The 17,082-nt window shown below is 47.4% G+C and overlaps 1 protein-coding gene across 6 annotated transcripts in view; it reads left to right on the top strand.

Moving 5' to 3' along the window:
* DIP2C (disco interacting protein 2 homolog C) overlaps positions 1-17,082 on the top strand; it is a 375,852-nt gene that overhangs the window by 353,737 nt on the left and 5,033 nt on the right. For all 6 annotated transcript variants that reach the window (XM_005564485.5, XM_065520211.2, XM_065520210.2 and 3 more), the window contains 4 exons: positions 8,583-8,640; positions 10,657-10,731; positions 13,500-13,674; positions 15,495-15,618. In XM_005564485.5, coding sequence (XP_005564542.3) covers positions 8,583-8,640; positions 10,657-10,731; positions 13,500-13,674; positions 15,495-15,618 — 432 coding nt within the window. The remainder of the gene's footprint in view (positions 1-8,582; positions 8,641-10,656; positions 10,732-13,499; positions 13,675-15,494; positions 15,619-17,082) is intronic.

The raw sequence follows: 17,082 nt of genomic DNA, 5'->3' as shown, positions 1-17,082 counted from the left end.
GCACACACCCTCTCCTCTCCAGCATGGGCTGTGCAGAGCAATGCCTCCAGAGAGGGCATGTGGAAGGGATGGGGAAAACCTGCACACGTGACCCAGCTAAATGTGAGGTCACCGTCAGCGGTGATGAGCAGGGGGGCTTTGATATTATGCCATGGGGAGGGCGCTCATCTCTGAGGCCTTTCTCCAAAATGCCTGTGATCTATGTCTACCCTTGAACAATGTTAGACAAGTCCCAACCAAAGGGTAGCCTACAAAACACCTCACCAGTCCCCTCAAAACCGTCAAGGTCAGCAAAACAGGGACATTTCTGAGAGACTGTCACAGCCCATAGAAGCCCAAAGAGACGTGACGGCCAATTGTCATGTGGAATCCTGGGTAGGATCCTGGGACAGGAAAGGGATTTTAGGGGGAAATGAGGAAGACTGAGTAAAGGATAGATTTAAATCATCTCAGTGTTGGCTCACTAATTCTAACTAATGTTGGATGTGCGTGCATTCTGAGACTGGGTTGTATTGTAGGGTAATGTGGGAGCTCTACCATCTGCTCAATTTTTCTTAAATCTGAAACTCCTAAAAAGTATATTTTTAACTTTTTTATTTTAATTAACACATAATTGTACAACTCATAGGGTACACAGTGATGTTTCGATACATATAACGCGTAGTGAGCAGATCAGGATATTAGATCAGGAACGTGCATCATTTCTTTGGAAATGTTTGGTGTCTTCCTCCTAGCTATTTGAATAATAAATTACTGTTAGTTATAGTCATCCTGCAGTGGTACAGAACATTGCAACTTCTTCCTCCTATCCAGCTGTGATTTTGTTTCCTTTAACAAATCTCTCCCCATCCCTCCCATCCCAGCCTCCACTATGCCCTGTTGTACTTTGTACTTCTATGAAATCAACTTTCTTTAGCTTCCACATATGAGTGAGAACGTGTAGTATTTAATTTTCTATTCCTGGCTTATTTCACTTTACTTAATGTCCTGTGCTTCCATCCATATTGTTGCAGATGATAGGATTTCATTCTCTGTTGTGGCTGAATCCTATTCAGTGTTACATACCACACCTTCCATATCCATTCATCTGCTGTTGTACTCCTGGGTGGATTCATATCTTGGCTATTGTGAATCAGGCGTAGTAAACAGAGGAGTGCAGGTGTCTCTCCAGTACACTGATGATTTGCTTTCCTTTGGATAAACGCCCAGTAGTGGGATTGTTGGATCATATGGTAGTTCTATTCGTAGTTTGGTATGTGTGTGTGTATGGGGTGGGGAGGGTTGTTTTGTTTTGTTTTGTTTTGTTTTTGAGATAGTCTCACTCTGTCACCCAGGCTGGAGTACAGTGGCACGATCTCAGCTCACTGCAACCTCCGCCTCCCCGGTTCAAGCAATTCTCCTGCCTCAGCCTCCTGAGTAGCTGGGACTACAGGCGTGTGTCACTACGCCCAGCTATTTTTTGTGTTTTTTTAGTAGAGATGGGGTTTCACCATATAGGCCAGGCTGGTCTCCAACTCCTCACCTTGTGATCAGCCCGCTTCGGCTTCCCAAGGGTGTGTGTGTTTTAAGGAGCCTTCATACTGCTCTCCATGGTAGCTGTATTAGTTTACATTCCTACCAGCAGTGTGTAAGAGTCCCCCTTTCTCTGTATCCTCACCAGCATTTGATATTTTTTGTCATTTTGATAATAGTCATCTTAGGTGGAGTGAGGTGATATCTCACTGTGGTTTTGACTTCCACCTCCCAAGTAACAATAAGTATAAAGCAGCTGAGCGGTCTTTGTTGCTGCTCTGCCTGTGGAGTAGCCATTTTTTTATTTCTTTACTTTCCTAATAAACTGGCTTTCACTTGGGGAAAAAAAAAAAAAGACTTCCACTTCTCTGATGATTTGTGATGTTGAACAATTTTCATGTATTTTCTGGCCATTTATGTCTTTTGAGAAATGTCTGTTTGGATCATTTGCCCATTTTTTAATCAGTTTTTTGTTTGTTTTTTTGCTGTTGAGATGTTTGAGTTCCTTATATATCCTGAATATTAATCCCTTGTCTGGTGAGTAGTTTGCAAATGTATTCTTTTATTCTGTAGGTTGTCTTTTCACTTTGTTTCCTTTTGCTGTGCAGAAGCTTTTAAGTTATATTAACCCTATTTGCTTATTTTTGCTTTTGTGGCCTGTGCTTTTGAGGTCTTATTCAGAAAGTATTTTTTTAAAAACCAAGGAGTTCCCAAAAATGAAAAGTTTTTTTTTTTAATTCAATGCGAATGAATGTCATGAAAACCTTATGAATGGACATAAAGTGATAAACAATTTATCCCACTCTTTGCCACAGAAATATTGATGCATTTTTTTCTTTTTCTTTTTCTTTTTAGACGGAGTATCACTCTGTCATCCAGGCTAGAGTGCAGTGGCATGATCACAGTTGACTGTGACCTCTGCCTCAAGCGATCCTCCCACCTCAACCTTCCCAGTAGTTGGGATTACAGGTGCACACCAACACACCTTGCTGATATTTGCATTTTTTGTAGAGACAGGGTCTCACCACATTGCCTAGGCTGGTCTCAAACTCTTGGGCTCAAGTGAACCTCCTGCCTCAGTCTCCCAAAGTGCTAAGATTACATGCATGAGCCACTGCACCTAGCATATTGATGCATGTGATTAGGATCTTAGGTAGCAGGGATCTGTGCTCAGGATTAGCATTCAGAAATTGAGCACTTCTGAAACTTGAAACCCATCTGGCCTTGGAAGAAGATGGAAGAGGGCAGTTTGGGCTGCAAGATCAGCTCAGTCCATGCCTCCAAATGGTGTCTTTTAAGGGAAGAAAACACAGAGCTCTCTCCCACCCGAGGGAGAGAAAAGGGAAAAGGATGGACAGAAGAGTCTGGATTGGAGGGAGTTACGTTTATAATTTTATAAATGAAAAAAGTACATAAAGTATGCTTTGGTACTTCATTTGTGCAATGCGGTTAGATGAGATGAAAATGTTCCTCTGTTTTCTTTCGTTGCCCATTTTTAGGGTGATTGGTATCTGTTTCTGGACTTCCATGATCGAGATCTGCTTGCCCTTAGCCTTTTGTGGTGGCCACCGTGGGCCGTCTCTTGCGGTCCTCTGTAGCTTTTGTTAGGGCTTGAGTCCTGGGAGGACCTCCTGTGGAAATAATAGTGCATTTGTTTTTGGTTTTGTTTGTGGTTTTGGATGTGTGAACATGCCTATATATTTTTAAGCACTGTTGTTGTTCCTTGTGATTTTAATACTCTTAAACGTGCTCCACTGGTTGCAAAGGAAATGGCAAGATATTAAAATCCCAACTTTGACAGTAACACTTGCCTCATCCTCTGTGTGCCTTAGCTGGCAGGAAGCTGCAGACTAGACTCAGTCACAGCCTGTTAATTAATCTAAAGTTTTTGAGTATTTAATTTCCCGTCTATCTTTGGGGGATTTTTAAAAGCTTATTGTTCAGATGGTCTTATTATACTGGGTATTTTAAATGCTTCAAATTATTTTTGGAAGAAGGTGTAGTTTAAAATCTTAAGTAAAAGTTTTGGTTGTTTTTTTCAGTGGCACATTCATAAATGCCATCCTCAAACTGCGAGTGTGGCTGTGCTGCAGCTTGGCTTTCCATGACTGGGTTACCCCGTGTCCTGTCTGCTCCCCTTGAAATGCCACAGAGTTGGCACAGGACAGCACTAGCTCCATCTGCATCCGGTCTGTCAAGCCGGTTTTTGAGACTGAAGGTGCAGAGGGTGCTGGACCCTTCGGGTCATGAGTGACCATCAGGCCAGTGCTGAACAGTGGCGTGGGTGGGCAGGGTGGGCTTCCGGTGGGTGCTCTGCTGGCATCTGCATCAGGTGCCCCACCTCGGGGCATTGGTCAGGGGCTCCGGCTGCCCTGGTCTGAAGCAGTCGTCCTTCTGGCGGGAACAGTGCTGCCGTCTGCCGGCGCACTTCTGTTGGGGCAGAGAGTGCTATTTGTTTCTTGGTTGTCGTCACGTCTCCGAAGCTGGTGTGCTGACGGATGCTCTGTCAGCCCGCGGGTGCTGCCAGGGGGTGGTGGTCCTGGGCAGGTGTGCTCATCCCCCTTTGCATGGCTCAGACAAGGCTCCTTGGTGAGAATCTCAGTTGGATAAAGAAAGAGTCCCTTCTGTAGCTTTGTGGGGAAGGATTAGCGAGAAGTTCAACCATGGCTCTCCTTAGACAAATGATGAAAAACCTGGTTATCTCAGCAGCACCTTCCCGCCCGTTCCCAGGAGACCAGGCGTGTGATGCTGGGAGGCACGAGTGAAGAATGAAGACCTCACAGACCTCTCGTGACAGCCGTGTGTCCGTTCCCCACTCAGGGTTGCACGGCGCCATCGGGGCTTCAGCCTTCTGAGATGTTGCTTCCAGCAAAACAGGTTGCTAAGGTCGAGTCCATGTGAGGGCAGTTCAAGAACAGAGCAAGTTAGAGGCTAGTAGCAAGTCCCCTCATGTCAACTCTCTCTTTGCTTTTCTAGCAAAAGTTTAACTTCAAGTCCACTTGACAGCATAGGATGAAAAGACAGTTTATTCCCCACAAGTCCAAGATTCATACTGGAGTTGAGAGAAATAAGGGGTGAGACAGAGGCCAGGCTGGAAAAGTTTATTCAGACACTCGGTTAAATTGTAGCCTTGATGTGAAAGTAGGTGCACTGTTTAAAACCGACTTTCACCTAGTAATGGTTCGTGGAGCCAATTTGGGCAGCAGTAATGCACGTTGGAGGCAGCAAGAAAAGTGACACAAAGTTCCGGATCTGGAGCTGACGGGTTTCCTCAGCCCTGAGTTGTCTAAAGCTGACTTTGCAGCGTGACCTGAGCGGAAGGTGCCCTCACAGAAGGTGAGCTCTGCTGGACGCCAGCCTCGGCACGATGGCTCTTGGAAGATGAGAGTCTTCTTGCAGCATCACTTGGTCCTTTTCGTGGCTCAGTCACACTTCCCGCGGGAGAGGGCCAGCCTGGCTGAGCCTGTATTCCTCCCTCCCTCATGGAGTCCTCCTGCTCCACTCTGGCTCCCGGAGTCCACAGACCTCTGTATCTCCCTCCAGCAGCCCCACTCTCGTGTGCCAGGCAACACCTTGGTTTTAACCTTACAACCTGGTTCTAACCGAGAAGTGTTAATAATCCCCACTACTCATAACTCACGGAAAACAAGCACTTCAGATCCATAGCTCATTGAATTTGCCCAAACCTGGTGATGCCTGCATGTGATCCCCAGTCTGAGAAAGTCGACACCAAGCAGCACAGTTTGACCTGGGTCTTAACTCAGCCCACTCTGTAACTGTGGAGAACACTACTTTTGAGAACAACCAAGATCACCTGGTTTTAGTTCTGAGTTCTTTGCACATGGAGGGAATCAGCCCTCTGATGTGTCTGTTACAAATACATCTGCTGGTTCTTTAGGAAGACATCTCTTTTGCCCTTAGATAGGGGGCAGCTTTTTTCCTCTCTCGGCTGCGTGGATATTGTTCCCCTTGGTGTAGAAGAGGGAATTCCTGTGTGGCACTTGCTAGCAGGATATGTAGCTTTTTCATCCAGGACCGTCCTGAGTGATTTAGCATCCTGTGCCTGTTTTCATATGAAGCACACATCTTTCACATGAACCAGAGAGAGAATTCTTGATGATCTTCTGTGTTTTCAACACTTCAGACAAGGTTATCAGCTGAGATTCTGTCTTGCTTCCTTTCACGAGGCGGAGGGTCAATATGGGGGCAGAGGCCGGAGAGAGTGAAGGACATGCGGCCGGAGGGCAAGGCGCTGGCCAGCACACACCTGCCCGGAGCCTCACCTGTCTTGTTTTCCTGCACGCCCCCTAAGTAGGTGAGCACAGGCCAAGGTAAAAACCCACAGGATGGAGATAAGGAAGATCTGGGAATGCTGCAGAGCCTGGGCCCTCTCTGGCGGAGCCCTGGGGCATTTGCCCTTCGCTTTTGTAACTCAAGAGCCTTGTTTCCTGAGTGACCCCCTTACCCTGTCTGAAGTCATCCCCATAGCAACAGCTCCCAGAGCTGCCTTGTGCACCTGACTCCAGCCAGCGACAGGATCTCGAACGTCCTGAAGTAGAGATGACTGAGGACTGGGCGCAGAAACAGAGATGGTGTGTGTCCCAAACAGCCCTTGGTTTTGGCTGAGTTTCACTCCCTGGCTGGTCACCTGGCTTTTGTAGTGCTGAGGTGGGGGCATCTGACCCCCTCTCGTTCTTTCTTTCTCCTCACCATCTTCAGGTGCCCCTTTCTCGCCGCTGCCCCAGCCTGAATGGTCTGGCTTCTCTACTGCTGGCTTCATCTGGAGCAGATAGCCCCTATCTGGAACCCACAGTTTGCCGGCTTTGACTCCACTTGGCCGCTCAGATCAGGGCACGTGTGCGGGCCTCCTGGCACGGCAGGAAGGAGTCAGCAGCATTGTCCTGACATGGTCACGTCCTGCCGACATCCCAAGTGTGAGCGTGCCGCCTCTGGCTGTGAGCTGCTCCGTGGTCAGTGTCCAAAGGAGAGCACGTTTGTGTTGCACCACAAATTCTAGGTATTCTCTCATGGCAAGTCGTGAATTAGCATAATGCTACCTGGCTCCTAAAAGTTCTTTAGTTTCTTGCAGTTGTGTGTGAAAACAGCCAGTAAGGCATTTTTGGAGGTTAGCGTCATCAAGCCTATCGGCATAGTCCATAAGAGCTTGAATCGTGTGAGCTCTTTGGCCGTCCTCATCGGCTGCTGGCATCAAGGTTTCCCTTTGAGACACACCACAGAGTTAATGGTTCTCATCCGATCTGAAATGGCTCTAGTGAGTCCTCCTCCCTCATCAGACTTCTGCTGACGCACACAGGTGCCCCCCCCAGCGTCTCTCCTCCTGTCCCCTGCAGAAGAGAAAGTGCTGCCAGCCCTCCCTGTTCCGCCACAGATGATCCTCCCCGGCACCGGCTGCTCCTGTCTGCAGCAACCAGAGAAGTCGCGCCAGGCTGGGCGCGAGGAAATGGTCCTGTGGCCTCCGTCACTGAACAGCCAGAGGAGATGGTGCCCCCGACTGCAGACAGCCCCAGGTCCAGCAGGAGCAGTGCAGCCGGTCAAGGCCCTGTCAAGCCCTTTGCGCTGCTCCCTGATTTATTGACATCACATGTCTGGCACATGCAGGACGTCAGGCCGGTGCCACCTTCCACACTGCTGGGTGCCTCCCCCTGTGGGGGCAGGAACACCCCCATGCCCAGAGGTGTGTGTACCCTCCGCAACCACCCTCATGCCACGCAGAGGGCTGCACTGGACTGGCCCCTCAGGGCCCCGTGACACTCAGCCTTCTTTCTTGGTACCTCCTGCCCCTTCCCTACCCTTCATCCTCCTTCTGTGGCACATCTGTCAGTTACAGAGGAAGACTGCGGTGCCGAGTGCCTGAGAGTGGGTCCCTGGTGTGTTTCAAATCTCAGTGAGGGCTGGTCATGGTGGCTCACGCCTGTAATCTCAGCACTTTCGGAGGCTGAGACAGGAGGATCACCTGAGACCAGGAGCTTGAGACCAGCCTGAGCAACATAGTGAGATCTCCTCTCTACAAAAACGTAAAAGTTAGCCAGATGTGGTAGTACCCACCTGTAGCCCCAGCAACTCAGGAGGCTGAGGTAGAAGTATTGCTTGAGGCCAGGAGGTCAAGACTGCAATGAGCCACGATTGTGCCACTGTGCTCCAGCTTGTGTGACAGAGTGAGACCCTGTCTCTTTAAAAAACAAAAAACACATCAGTGGGGGATGGTAAGAAGGGTGTCTCAGGAGCCAACAGGCCCCCTGTGCGCAGCCTGTCCCCAGGTGGGAGGCAGGTCCTCTGATACGCCATCTTCAAGCCTTCAAGCACTTTCTCCTTTGCTTTATTTTGTTTAAATAAAAATTGCCCCTTAGGTGAACGAAGAGTGTCATGGTCCACTAGGCACTTGGTAAAAATGCAAAACCATAGTGAAGACCTCAAAATACAGAAATAATGCACCTGGGAGGACTGTTACCGAAGCTCTGGTTGTGACCCGCTGCGATTTCCTTGGCAGTGCTTAAGATTAAATTATCATTACGTATTCTTTGAAGTAAAAGAGTTTAATTTCTGAGTACCTTTGCCGTCAGGGCCCGGCAATTCTGTCTGCTCCTTTGGCTGTGATGCACATGCTGTCTTGGGAGGGCTCTCGCCTGCTGCACACCTAGCCCTGCCTTCTACCCACAGGACAGCCGTCGGTGCTTCAGGACCAGGCGACACGGTCATGGGTGACCCACAGCTCTTTCAAGGATGCTCTGTAATCCGTGTTCTTTTCCTTTTCTGAAAATGCTAAGTGGACTCATGGTAACTTTAAGTTCAGAGTCATTTTTCCAGTTATTTTGCAGGTTTGAGAGATGTGGCTTCATCTGTCTTCTCTGTGGCCCTTACTTTGGGTACAGTTTCCTCTGCTGCTGGGTTGTTCTTTTTGCAACTTCTGTCTTTGCCATTGGATGATGCTCAGAATCAACTTTCCCGGACAGCTGCCGGGCTTGTGACCTCATGTGAATTGGTGAAGGGGAAAACTGGACAGAAAACACATCTAGGAATATTTTAGGAACATTTTCTCTTTCTGTTTGCAGAGTTCGCTTAGTGGAAAGAGGATCCCCTCATAGCCTGCCCCTGATGGAATCGGGAAAGGTAAGTATTATAGGAAGAAACCTGCATTTCTGTATCAGTTTGCTTCTGAGTGTAGGAGCTTTGAAGTTTTCAGAAATGTATTTTTTAGAATGTTTTTCCTAACTTGAAAGTAACATATCCATGAGTATAGAAACTCAAAATAACAGTGTTTTAAGCAAGTTAGACTTTTTTCCTCAGGTAAAAGTTAGGAAATAGGCATCTCTTGCCCCGTGAAGCCAGCACAGGCCCTGGTGCCTTTGGCCTCTTTCTGCACGTTGGAGCCCAATTCCCAGGGGCACCTGAGGAGCTGAGGCGGCTGCTGCTGCTCCAGCCATCATTTCCACGTTCCAGCCAGCAGGAGGAGAAAAAGAAAAGAACAAAGCATGCAGACCATAGGGAAGGTTCCCAAGCTGTCCTACACTGAAATTCCATTGATCAGAACGTGGTCACATGGCCACACGTAGCTAAAGGTTGGGAACTATTGAGATATCAATTCTGAATATCTATAGGCCTATCTAAAAATCAGGGTATCTATTACTATGGAAGTAGAAAAGAATGGTTATCAAGAACAACTAGTAGTTTCTGCCACAGTGGCTGGTTTGTTTTGTTTTGTTTTTGTTTTGTTTTGTTTTTCCTAGCACTAAAGGGCAAGAAACATATTTAAACCTAAAACATATATAAACCTTTTTTTTTCCTTTTTGGCCCCAGTTGTCAGATTCCTTCTCCGTTGACATAATTCTAAAAGCATCTCACGTTGCTTCTGGACCTATTATAAAATTGCCTGCATGGCTGCAACTTAGAATTGTTTACAGAGTTGGTTCCGACAGTAGGAATGTGCTCACCATCCATCTTAACAGTCTGGCAGACCATAGTCAGCAACAGAGACCAGAGCCCTGAACTCTCATTTCAAACTTAAGTGAGATTTAACAGTATGACTATTCCAAGATGTTCTGTGTTTTTACCATAAAATGTTTTGCCTTTATCTCAATCGTAAATGTTAGATGAGCTGATCTGAGACAGGCTATCTTCAGGATTTCCAGAATAAACTTTTGATTCCTTATATAAGTGGTATCAGTGGAATGTGAGATATTTCTAAGCTAAACTTTAAGAAGGAGATTCTGGCCAGACCCAGTGTCTCATGCCTGTAATCCCAGCACTTTGTGGGGCTGAGACTGGAGGGTTGCTTAAGGCTACAGTAAGCTGTGATCGTGCCACTCCAGCCTGGATGACAGAGCTAGACTCTGTCTCAAAAAAAAAAAAAAAAAAAAAAGAAAAATGCTTAATACTGACATCCATCACAGTAAAAGATGTTTACCTGCAGGAAAAAGTTCCCCAGTATCTTGAGTTGAAAATTCGGTGGAGATGAGCTGGAGATCCACATGGACGTTCTAATTAAAACCTGCAGACTTCACTAGCAGTTGACACAGAATCTTTCCCTTCTGGCACCACCAAAGCAGCTGCCTACTCTGTCGTTTTGCCAAAAGCATTTTGGGTTATCTTCGAGTCCATGCTTACCCCTGAAAATGTCACTCTGTGACTCCCTTCCTTCAGCGATTACTGCAAGCATCACCCTCCATCCATGCGTGTGCCATGATGTGAGATGTAATGTTGAATCTATGTAAATATCTTAAATAACTTCATTGAAACAACTGAAAATTCCCATTTTGCAAGGGTCAGGCTCTGTTAAACGTTATATCATTTACCATGTTTTTTTTCAAAAATTGTTTTCATGATTTTCAATAGATTTCTTTTAGCTTTATTGAGGTATGACAATCAAAATGTTTAATTTTAAGGTCACCATAACAGCATACAATATTGTAACAGTTACAGTGAGAATGCGATTGTCATGCTGTGATTGTCTAATGGGTCATAACTTTGTGGCATATAATTTTGATTTAATTGCTTTCTAAACAGAATGGAGACCAAGAGACATGGCATATGAAAGGAAATTACATAAAGACGAAATTGAGGTTGGCTTGTGTGTAGCCTCTCCCTGTATTCCTTCCATTGACAAGAGACTTTTCCTCTCCCAAATAGATACTTCCAGGGGTTCGGATTATAATTGCCAACCCAGAAACAAAAGGACCGCTGGGGGACTCACACCTTGGAGAGGTGAGTTGAGTGTTCTCCAATATCCAGGTTACTTTTCTGTTATGTATCCTCGGTTTGCCTTGACACCGTCAGAACTGCTCACATGATTGCCAGGGAAATAGCGTGAGGTGAGCTTTGTGGCTCAAGTGAGTCCGTGAGAGCTCACAGTTACAAATGGCACTTCCTTAGGGAACCATAATAGATTCTCCTGAAATAATTCAGGAAAGATTTAAACACATAATGTGTATGGACGGAGTTTCTTTATTTCTTAGTTCTTGAGTTTGCTTTCCATGTTCCTGCTTTTATTACTGAGAAGTCCTTCACTAGGAAAATGGCAGAGGCCTCCACAGGGAGTAATGTGCAAACGACACCATCAGGACACAGTAGCCAAGAGAATCATGTGTTTATTTCAGATCAGAAGGCAAACAGTGGAACTTGACACCTTTGCCTCATTTTGTTCTGGACAAACCCACCCTGGCTGGCTCTTAACTCCCTGCCACTGTGCCCTTCCGTGCCCCTCCGCGCTGCTGGCAGGATGCAGCTGGAGAAGGCTGCCTCGTGTAGCTCTCTGGCCTTGGTCTCCATTCTTGACACCTCATCTCAAGCAGGGCCTGGCACTGCTGGGTGTCCCCAGTCTGAGAGGCCACGTGCCTCATGCGTCCTCCTCCTGCCCCATTCTCTCTGGCGATGAGCTTGCTGCTTCTACAAGGAAGCAGAGGGCACTGGAGAAGAGCATGTCTGGAGCCAGCCTCCTCCCACGGTGGCAGCACGTGTGCCCTCCCTCCGGTTACCCCAGGCCTGCCGTGCCCTGGACCAAGCCCCGTGTCCAGCCAAGGACACCCTCGCTCCCCTTGTTACCTGTCCTGTCTCATTAGGTGCCCCCATTCCTGAATGGCTCCCAGCATCACATGTGGGAGACATGCTAAGAACTGGCATCTTCTTATAAGCAGCACCAGCCCTCCTCCTCCCCAGCCCCGGCTACATCCCCGGCCACATCCCCGGCACATGCAGAAACACGTTTCTGCACGTATGTGGGTGAACGCCTGACTAATGAGCAAGCCCTCACCAGTTCTCAGGTCCCACCTTGCTTTGCTTCTTGGGCATTTTTTGGCCCCTCACTTGACCTCTCTCAGTCACATGAAAGATCAGAATTGTGAAGATGAAATTCTGTGCTGCTCTCACTTAGGAGTTTCCTTTAAATGCATTCCTAGAAACAAGCTGGAAGCAGAGCCTGCTTCTCCAGCACCTGGAGGGGGTCCTCACAGGTGCTGCCCGAGACGTGTGCTAGGCCAAGGTCAGAATTCTCTTCCCTCTGAGGGTGGCCAGAACTGGCGAAATTTCCAGGGTGACTTTCTTATTGGGAATGTGTGTTTTTTCCGCTTTATGAGATTAATTGAGAAAGTTGTATAAATTAAGGAATGCACTGTGATGCTTTGATGTATGTACATATTTTGAAACAGTTACCACGACCGAGTTGGTTCTATTATCCGTCACCTCACATTTTGCGTGTGTGTGATGAGAACGTTTAGGATCTATTCTGTTATCAAATTTCAAGTAAATAATACAGTATTATTAACTGTAGCCACCACACTACATTTTCTCCCCAGAGCCTATTCGCCCTCTAACTGAAGGTTGGCACCTTTGCCCGTCATCTCCCCCTTGCCACTCTGAAGCCCCTGGTAACCACTGTTTGCGCCCCGCTTCTGTGAACTCGGCTCTTTAGATTCCGCATGAGTGAGGTGGTGCAGTATTTGTCCTCCTCTGTTCTGGCTTCTCACTCAGCATGACGTCTTCCAGGTTCATCCATGCTGTTGCACATGGCAGGATTTCCTCCTTTTTTATGACTGAGTAATACTCAGTTGCCTTAATGAGAATTTTCTTTGTGTTAAGGAACAGAGGACAGCTGTCATTTCCCTGATCCGATGGTGCACTCTCTTTTTCTCAGTTTCACTTTTTCATTTGTGAGGCGCTGCTCTGGGGACGTGGGTGCAATACTGAACCTGTTTCTGACTTCCCAGAACTTGACCGCTTTTCATTGTCAGTAAAATAATGGAAACAGCCAAGCCCAGAATGTCTCCACAGCAAACACTCCAGAGCCTAAAAGGCCTCGTCTCCTGACCCTTGCTGTGTGGGCACAGCTGCATGCAGCTGCGTGGGCATCTGGGGAACTTACCTGGTTTTGCTTTTATCCAGCCCTGTCCATGGTTCTACGTAATCCACGTGGCTATGGCTTTGACTCACCATACCAGTCTTTGCTTACCTATTTTCCCAAATGTCAGACATCAGGCATTTTTGTTGCCGTTTTTTGGTGTTTTGTGCCTTCATCCCTTAGGTTTGGTTTTTTGGTGTGTGGTTTTCTTGCATTATGTGTCCAGAAGAAAGCTCACCAGGTGAAGTGAGAAAATGAATCTCAAAGCTTTTCAACATTGTTCTTGCTCTTTAGAAACAATCGTTTGGAAAAGCGAAGGAATCTAGTGTGACTTTGTTCATTCGATGTGTATATTTTTAAAAGCTATTTGTTAAATCTTCATCTAATCTGCTTTAATAAGTTCCCCGTAGATGGATGGCTTGATTGGTTGCTTGGCCACAAACTTGGTAGACTGCCTTTATTTCAGTACCCTCTGTGTGTGTCTCCAGAAACCTGAATGAGATTAACATCTTGGTTATTCAGTCCAAGGAAACTTTTAATATCACTGAATATAATTTATTGAATTGTCAAAGTAGTTGTAGCCTCATTTCCCTGGAGATAAAATAATGTCACCCACAGTGAAATTTCCCTCCATTTGCAGATTTGGGTTCACAGTGCCCACAATGCCAGCGGTTATTTTACTATTTACGGAGATGAATCCCTCCAGTCGGATCACTTCAACTCAAGACTAAGTTTTGGAGACACCCAGACCATCTGGGCACGCACAGGCTACTTGGGGTTCCTGCGGAGAACTGAGCTCACAGATGCAAATGGAGGTGAGAGTCCAGGCTGGCTGGCCCCCCACACAGATGGGCAGAGAGGTTAGGCTCCCCTAGATACAGAAGCTATTCCCAAGGTTTATGGCAGCCAAACCCAGGAGGACACATGTGCTAGCTGCAACCTAGTGCGAAAAGAGCCGAGTTTAAGAGAAGAGAGGAAGGCAAGATGCAAATGTGTCCAACAAGCTGAGCTGCACATCACATACCGTGTCCTGTCCTGAGAACCAAATGCTGACTGAAAATCGGGGAGGGGCGCGGCTGCTGAGCACGGGCTGCCGTGTCGCCCACAGCAAAGTGCCCGACGTCTCAGCCCACAGAGTCTCCTCAGCAAGCCTGAAGGCTGCCTGCTCCCACGGGGTCCATCCGAGACAGAAGCCGGCCCAGTGGCTGCAGGAACGTGCACGCTGCTGCTTCTAGGACTGGATCTGCCCCTGTCTGGGAAGAGGAGGCCGTGAAGCTCTCGGGCCCTGGTGGCTGGCCGTCTCTGCCCATGCGTTCCTCAGAGTGCAGGGCCTGGTGCTGCTGATGCTGGTGCCTAGTGTGGACAGCATTGCCTTTGCCCCATCAGAGGAGAGCGGGGTGAGGCCAGGGGTATTTCATGACACGGAGGAGTAAAAGTGCACTCGCATAGTTAATTCTTTGCTTGTTCAAGAATCCTTTCTCACCTCCTTAGTTCTGCTAAAAGTAGAGGCAGGACTTGGCTGTTTCACAGCAATGGCAGTTGAGGTTCCTGATGAGATCTTGCCTGACCAAAACCCCAGGGAGATGAGTTTCTAGACATCAGCAAGGCTTCCTTACATGCCTCTCACATCCCTACGATGGCCTGGCCCAAAGGGCTACATTTAGGACTCATACAAAAATATCCTGGCATGACATTTGCATTGTGGGAAATTGTAGACTAGTTTGAGGGTACTGTCTGAGGTTCCTGGAAGATGCAAAAGCTGGTGGTAATTTATAATCCTAGAGAAAGGCCAGGAAAGCCACTTCCCGCCGTGTCCTGGGAGCAGGGATACCCTGAAGGACGTGTCCCTGCCACTGGAGAAGAGGCAAAGCTGCTGTAGGGGGCAGAGGCTGAGTCCGGGTCTCCATCTTTCTTTGTCTGATTTAAATTAGAAAGTACTTATCTCTGATATTATTTTATATGTCAATCATGTCTTTCAGATTTTCCCTACTATGCTTACTACCTTATAAAAATATAGGACATTTCCTTATTAAGGAAAGATAGGACCTGACCACTGGTTGTCATTGTCGTTATTCCGAGGTTTGCATGAAGGATAGAAATAAATTTCATGGCTCTATGAGCTAAGGAAATCTTCATGAACATGACCAGGAGCTACGCATTCTTTTCCCACTTAGACACAGAATTAATAGCGCAGAGAAGCACGTGTGGGTTAGAGTCAGGGAGCTGGTCTGTGACTGCTGCATCCTGTGTGACCTTGGGCAGACGAGGCCTCAGCCGGTGGGTCCATGGGACTCAGACCACTGGGTGCTGACTTCGCCCCTCAGTTGCTCCCGGTGAACATGTGATCAGGCAGTTGACTGGATATCGAAGCTGAGCCAAGAAAGGTCTTCTCCCAAAGAACAAGTGTAGAGGGAGCATGGCGTCTTTGCAGCCAGCTGTGGGGCACCGACACACAAGCCGGGCACTTGCCAAGGAGCTCTCTGGCAGAAGAAGCAAACTGTCCCTGGATCCATGAGGCCCTTCCTTGGCGTCCCTGTCTCACTTGTGGGTAGTTTTTAATCTTTTTTCAGAAAAGAAGGAAAGTGACTTGAGCAGCATTATGGGGAAGCTCACACAGGCTTTCATTCCTCCACAGAGCGCCACGATGCCCTCTACGTGGTCGGGGCACTGGATGAAGCCATGGAGCTGCGGGGCATGCGGTACCACCCGATCGACATTGAGACCTCGGTCATCAGAGCCCATAAAAGCGTTACGGAATGGTAAGTCGTGAGCTTGCAGCTTGTACCCAAATCAGGAGCCGAGTTTGTGAAGCACTGAGGATGTGGAGGGCACGGCGGCAGAGGAGAGTTTTGCTAAGGTAGGGAAGGGAGTGCAATTCAGCATTTGACTATAAACCTTTATCTTTTGGGGTTAAAGTAACAAAAGAACACTCCACACATAGAGGTAATGTACCATATATTACCTGAAAATGATAGACTTCTATTGTCATGAAAACTACTTGATAATGTTTTCCAGGAAGCCAAATTGTTTGGTTTTTAATTTACAAAAGCATGATATAGGAAAAAAATGAACCTCACACATATGTAGGCACAGAAAATACTTTTATGACTGTTGACTTGGGAACTGTAAGTAACATGAGACGTGGGAAAACTTTAGGTGAGAAGGAGAGGCAGCGTTTGTCCAGACCCCAGAAGAGACTTCCAAAGGAAGAATTGCTTGAGTTAAACCAAGGCTGACAGTGAGAAGGTGTGTGTGTCGCACCTGCTGCCTGGGGCAGACTCTGCTCTGGGCCAGGTGAGGACTTGGAGGCTGGGACTTTGTCTCTCTGGCCCGTTTAATCTGTCGTGACGTGCTGAGTATATCCACGGTGCTGCCGGAAATACAGCAGCATTTTCTTCTGATGTGTGGGAGTGGATTGGATGCTGGAGTGCCATGAGTTAAGTCAGCCAGGGCCGGGGAGTGTCACAGGCTTGTTCAGTGCCCTTATATTTGCATTTAGGCCGAAAAGTGACTCAACACCATTGACTTTAGACTTGTTCATTCCCTTGATAACAGACAGGGTGCTAACTGAGGGTGCCTGGTGAAACTGGTCTCCGTCTCAGGTCAGAAACCCTGAGGGAGGTGCATTCTCCTCTCTCATGAACAGCCTTTCTGGGCTGAAAGGATGGGTTCTGAGATTGTTCCTTCCTCCTCTTAGCTAGTTGAGGTGCAGTAAAGGCTAGTACTTACTGCCATTCGCTGAATTTGAACATGGAGGACTTGGCAGAATTTGCAAGATCCATTTTGCTTACCTGTCAGTGATCCTGTGGTTCAAATTGGCTAAGCCCCTACTCTCAAACAAAATTCCTTAAATTGTTGATTTCCTTGACAGTTCTCTCCTTGAGTATACAGAGAAGACAGAAACTCTAGGAAGACTTTGGCACTGAAACTCGACCAGGGCCTGCCTTATTTTCCATCTAAATAGCTACGAATATCAGTTAACAGCCTTTCCGTTTTTTTATTTTTAAGAAAACAATTCTAATTGGCTTCTATTACCTCCCTCAAGCATTTCTGTCTGGTTTGCCGCTAAAAGGTGTGCATCGAGGGCCTCGCTGGTGCCCTCTGTGGGCTTCTAGACCGTGGTGCTGGGCCTTGTTCTGAAAGTGTCGCTGCTGTTACCCGCCATGTGGCCACCGAACTGGGTCTGTCCCTCACCTGGTCAGGGGCTCACATGCCCCTTGCCC

This window comes from Macaca fascicularis, chromosome 9, assembly GCF_037993035.2.
Source record: "Macaca fascicularis isolate 582-1 chromosome 9, T2T-MFA8v1.1".
In the NCBI taxonomy this organism is placed as follows: Eukaryota; Metazoa; Chordata; class Mammalia; order Primates; family Cercopithecidae; genus Macaca; species Macaca fascicularis.
The sequence above is the reverse complement of the archived record's forward strand: the minus strand, read 5'-3'. Positions and strand labels throughout refer to the sequence as shown.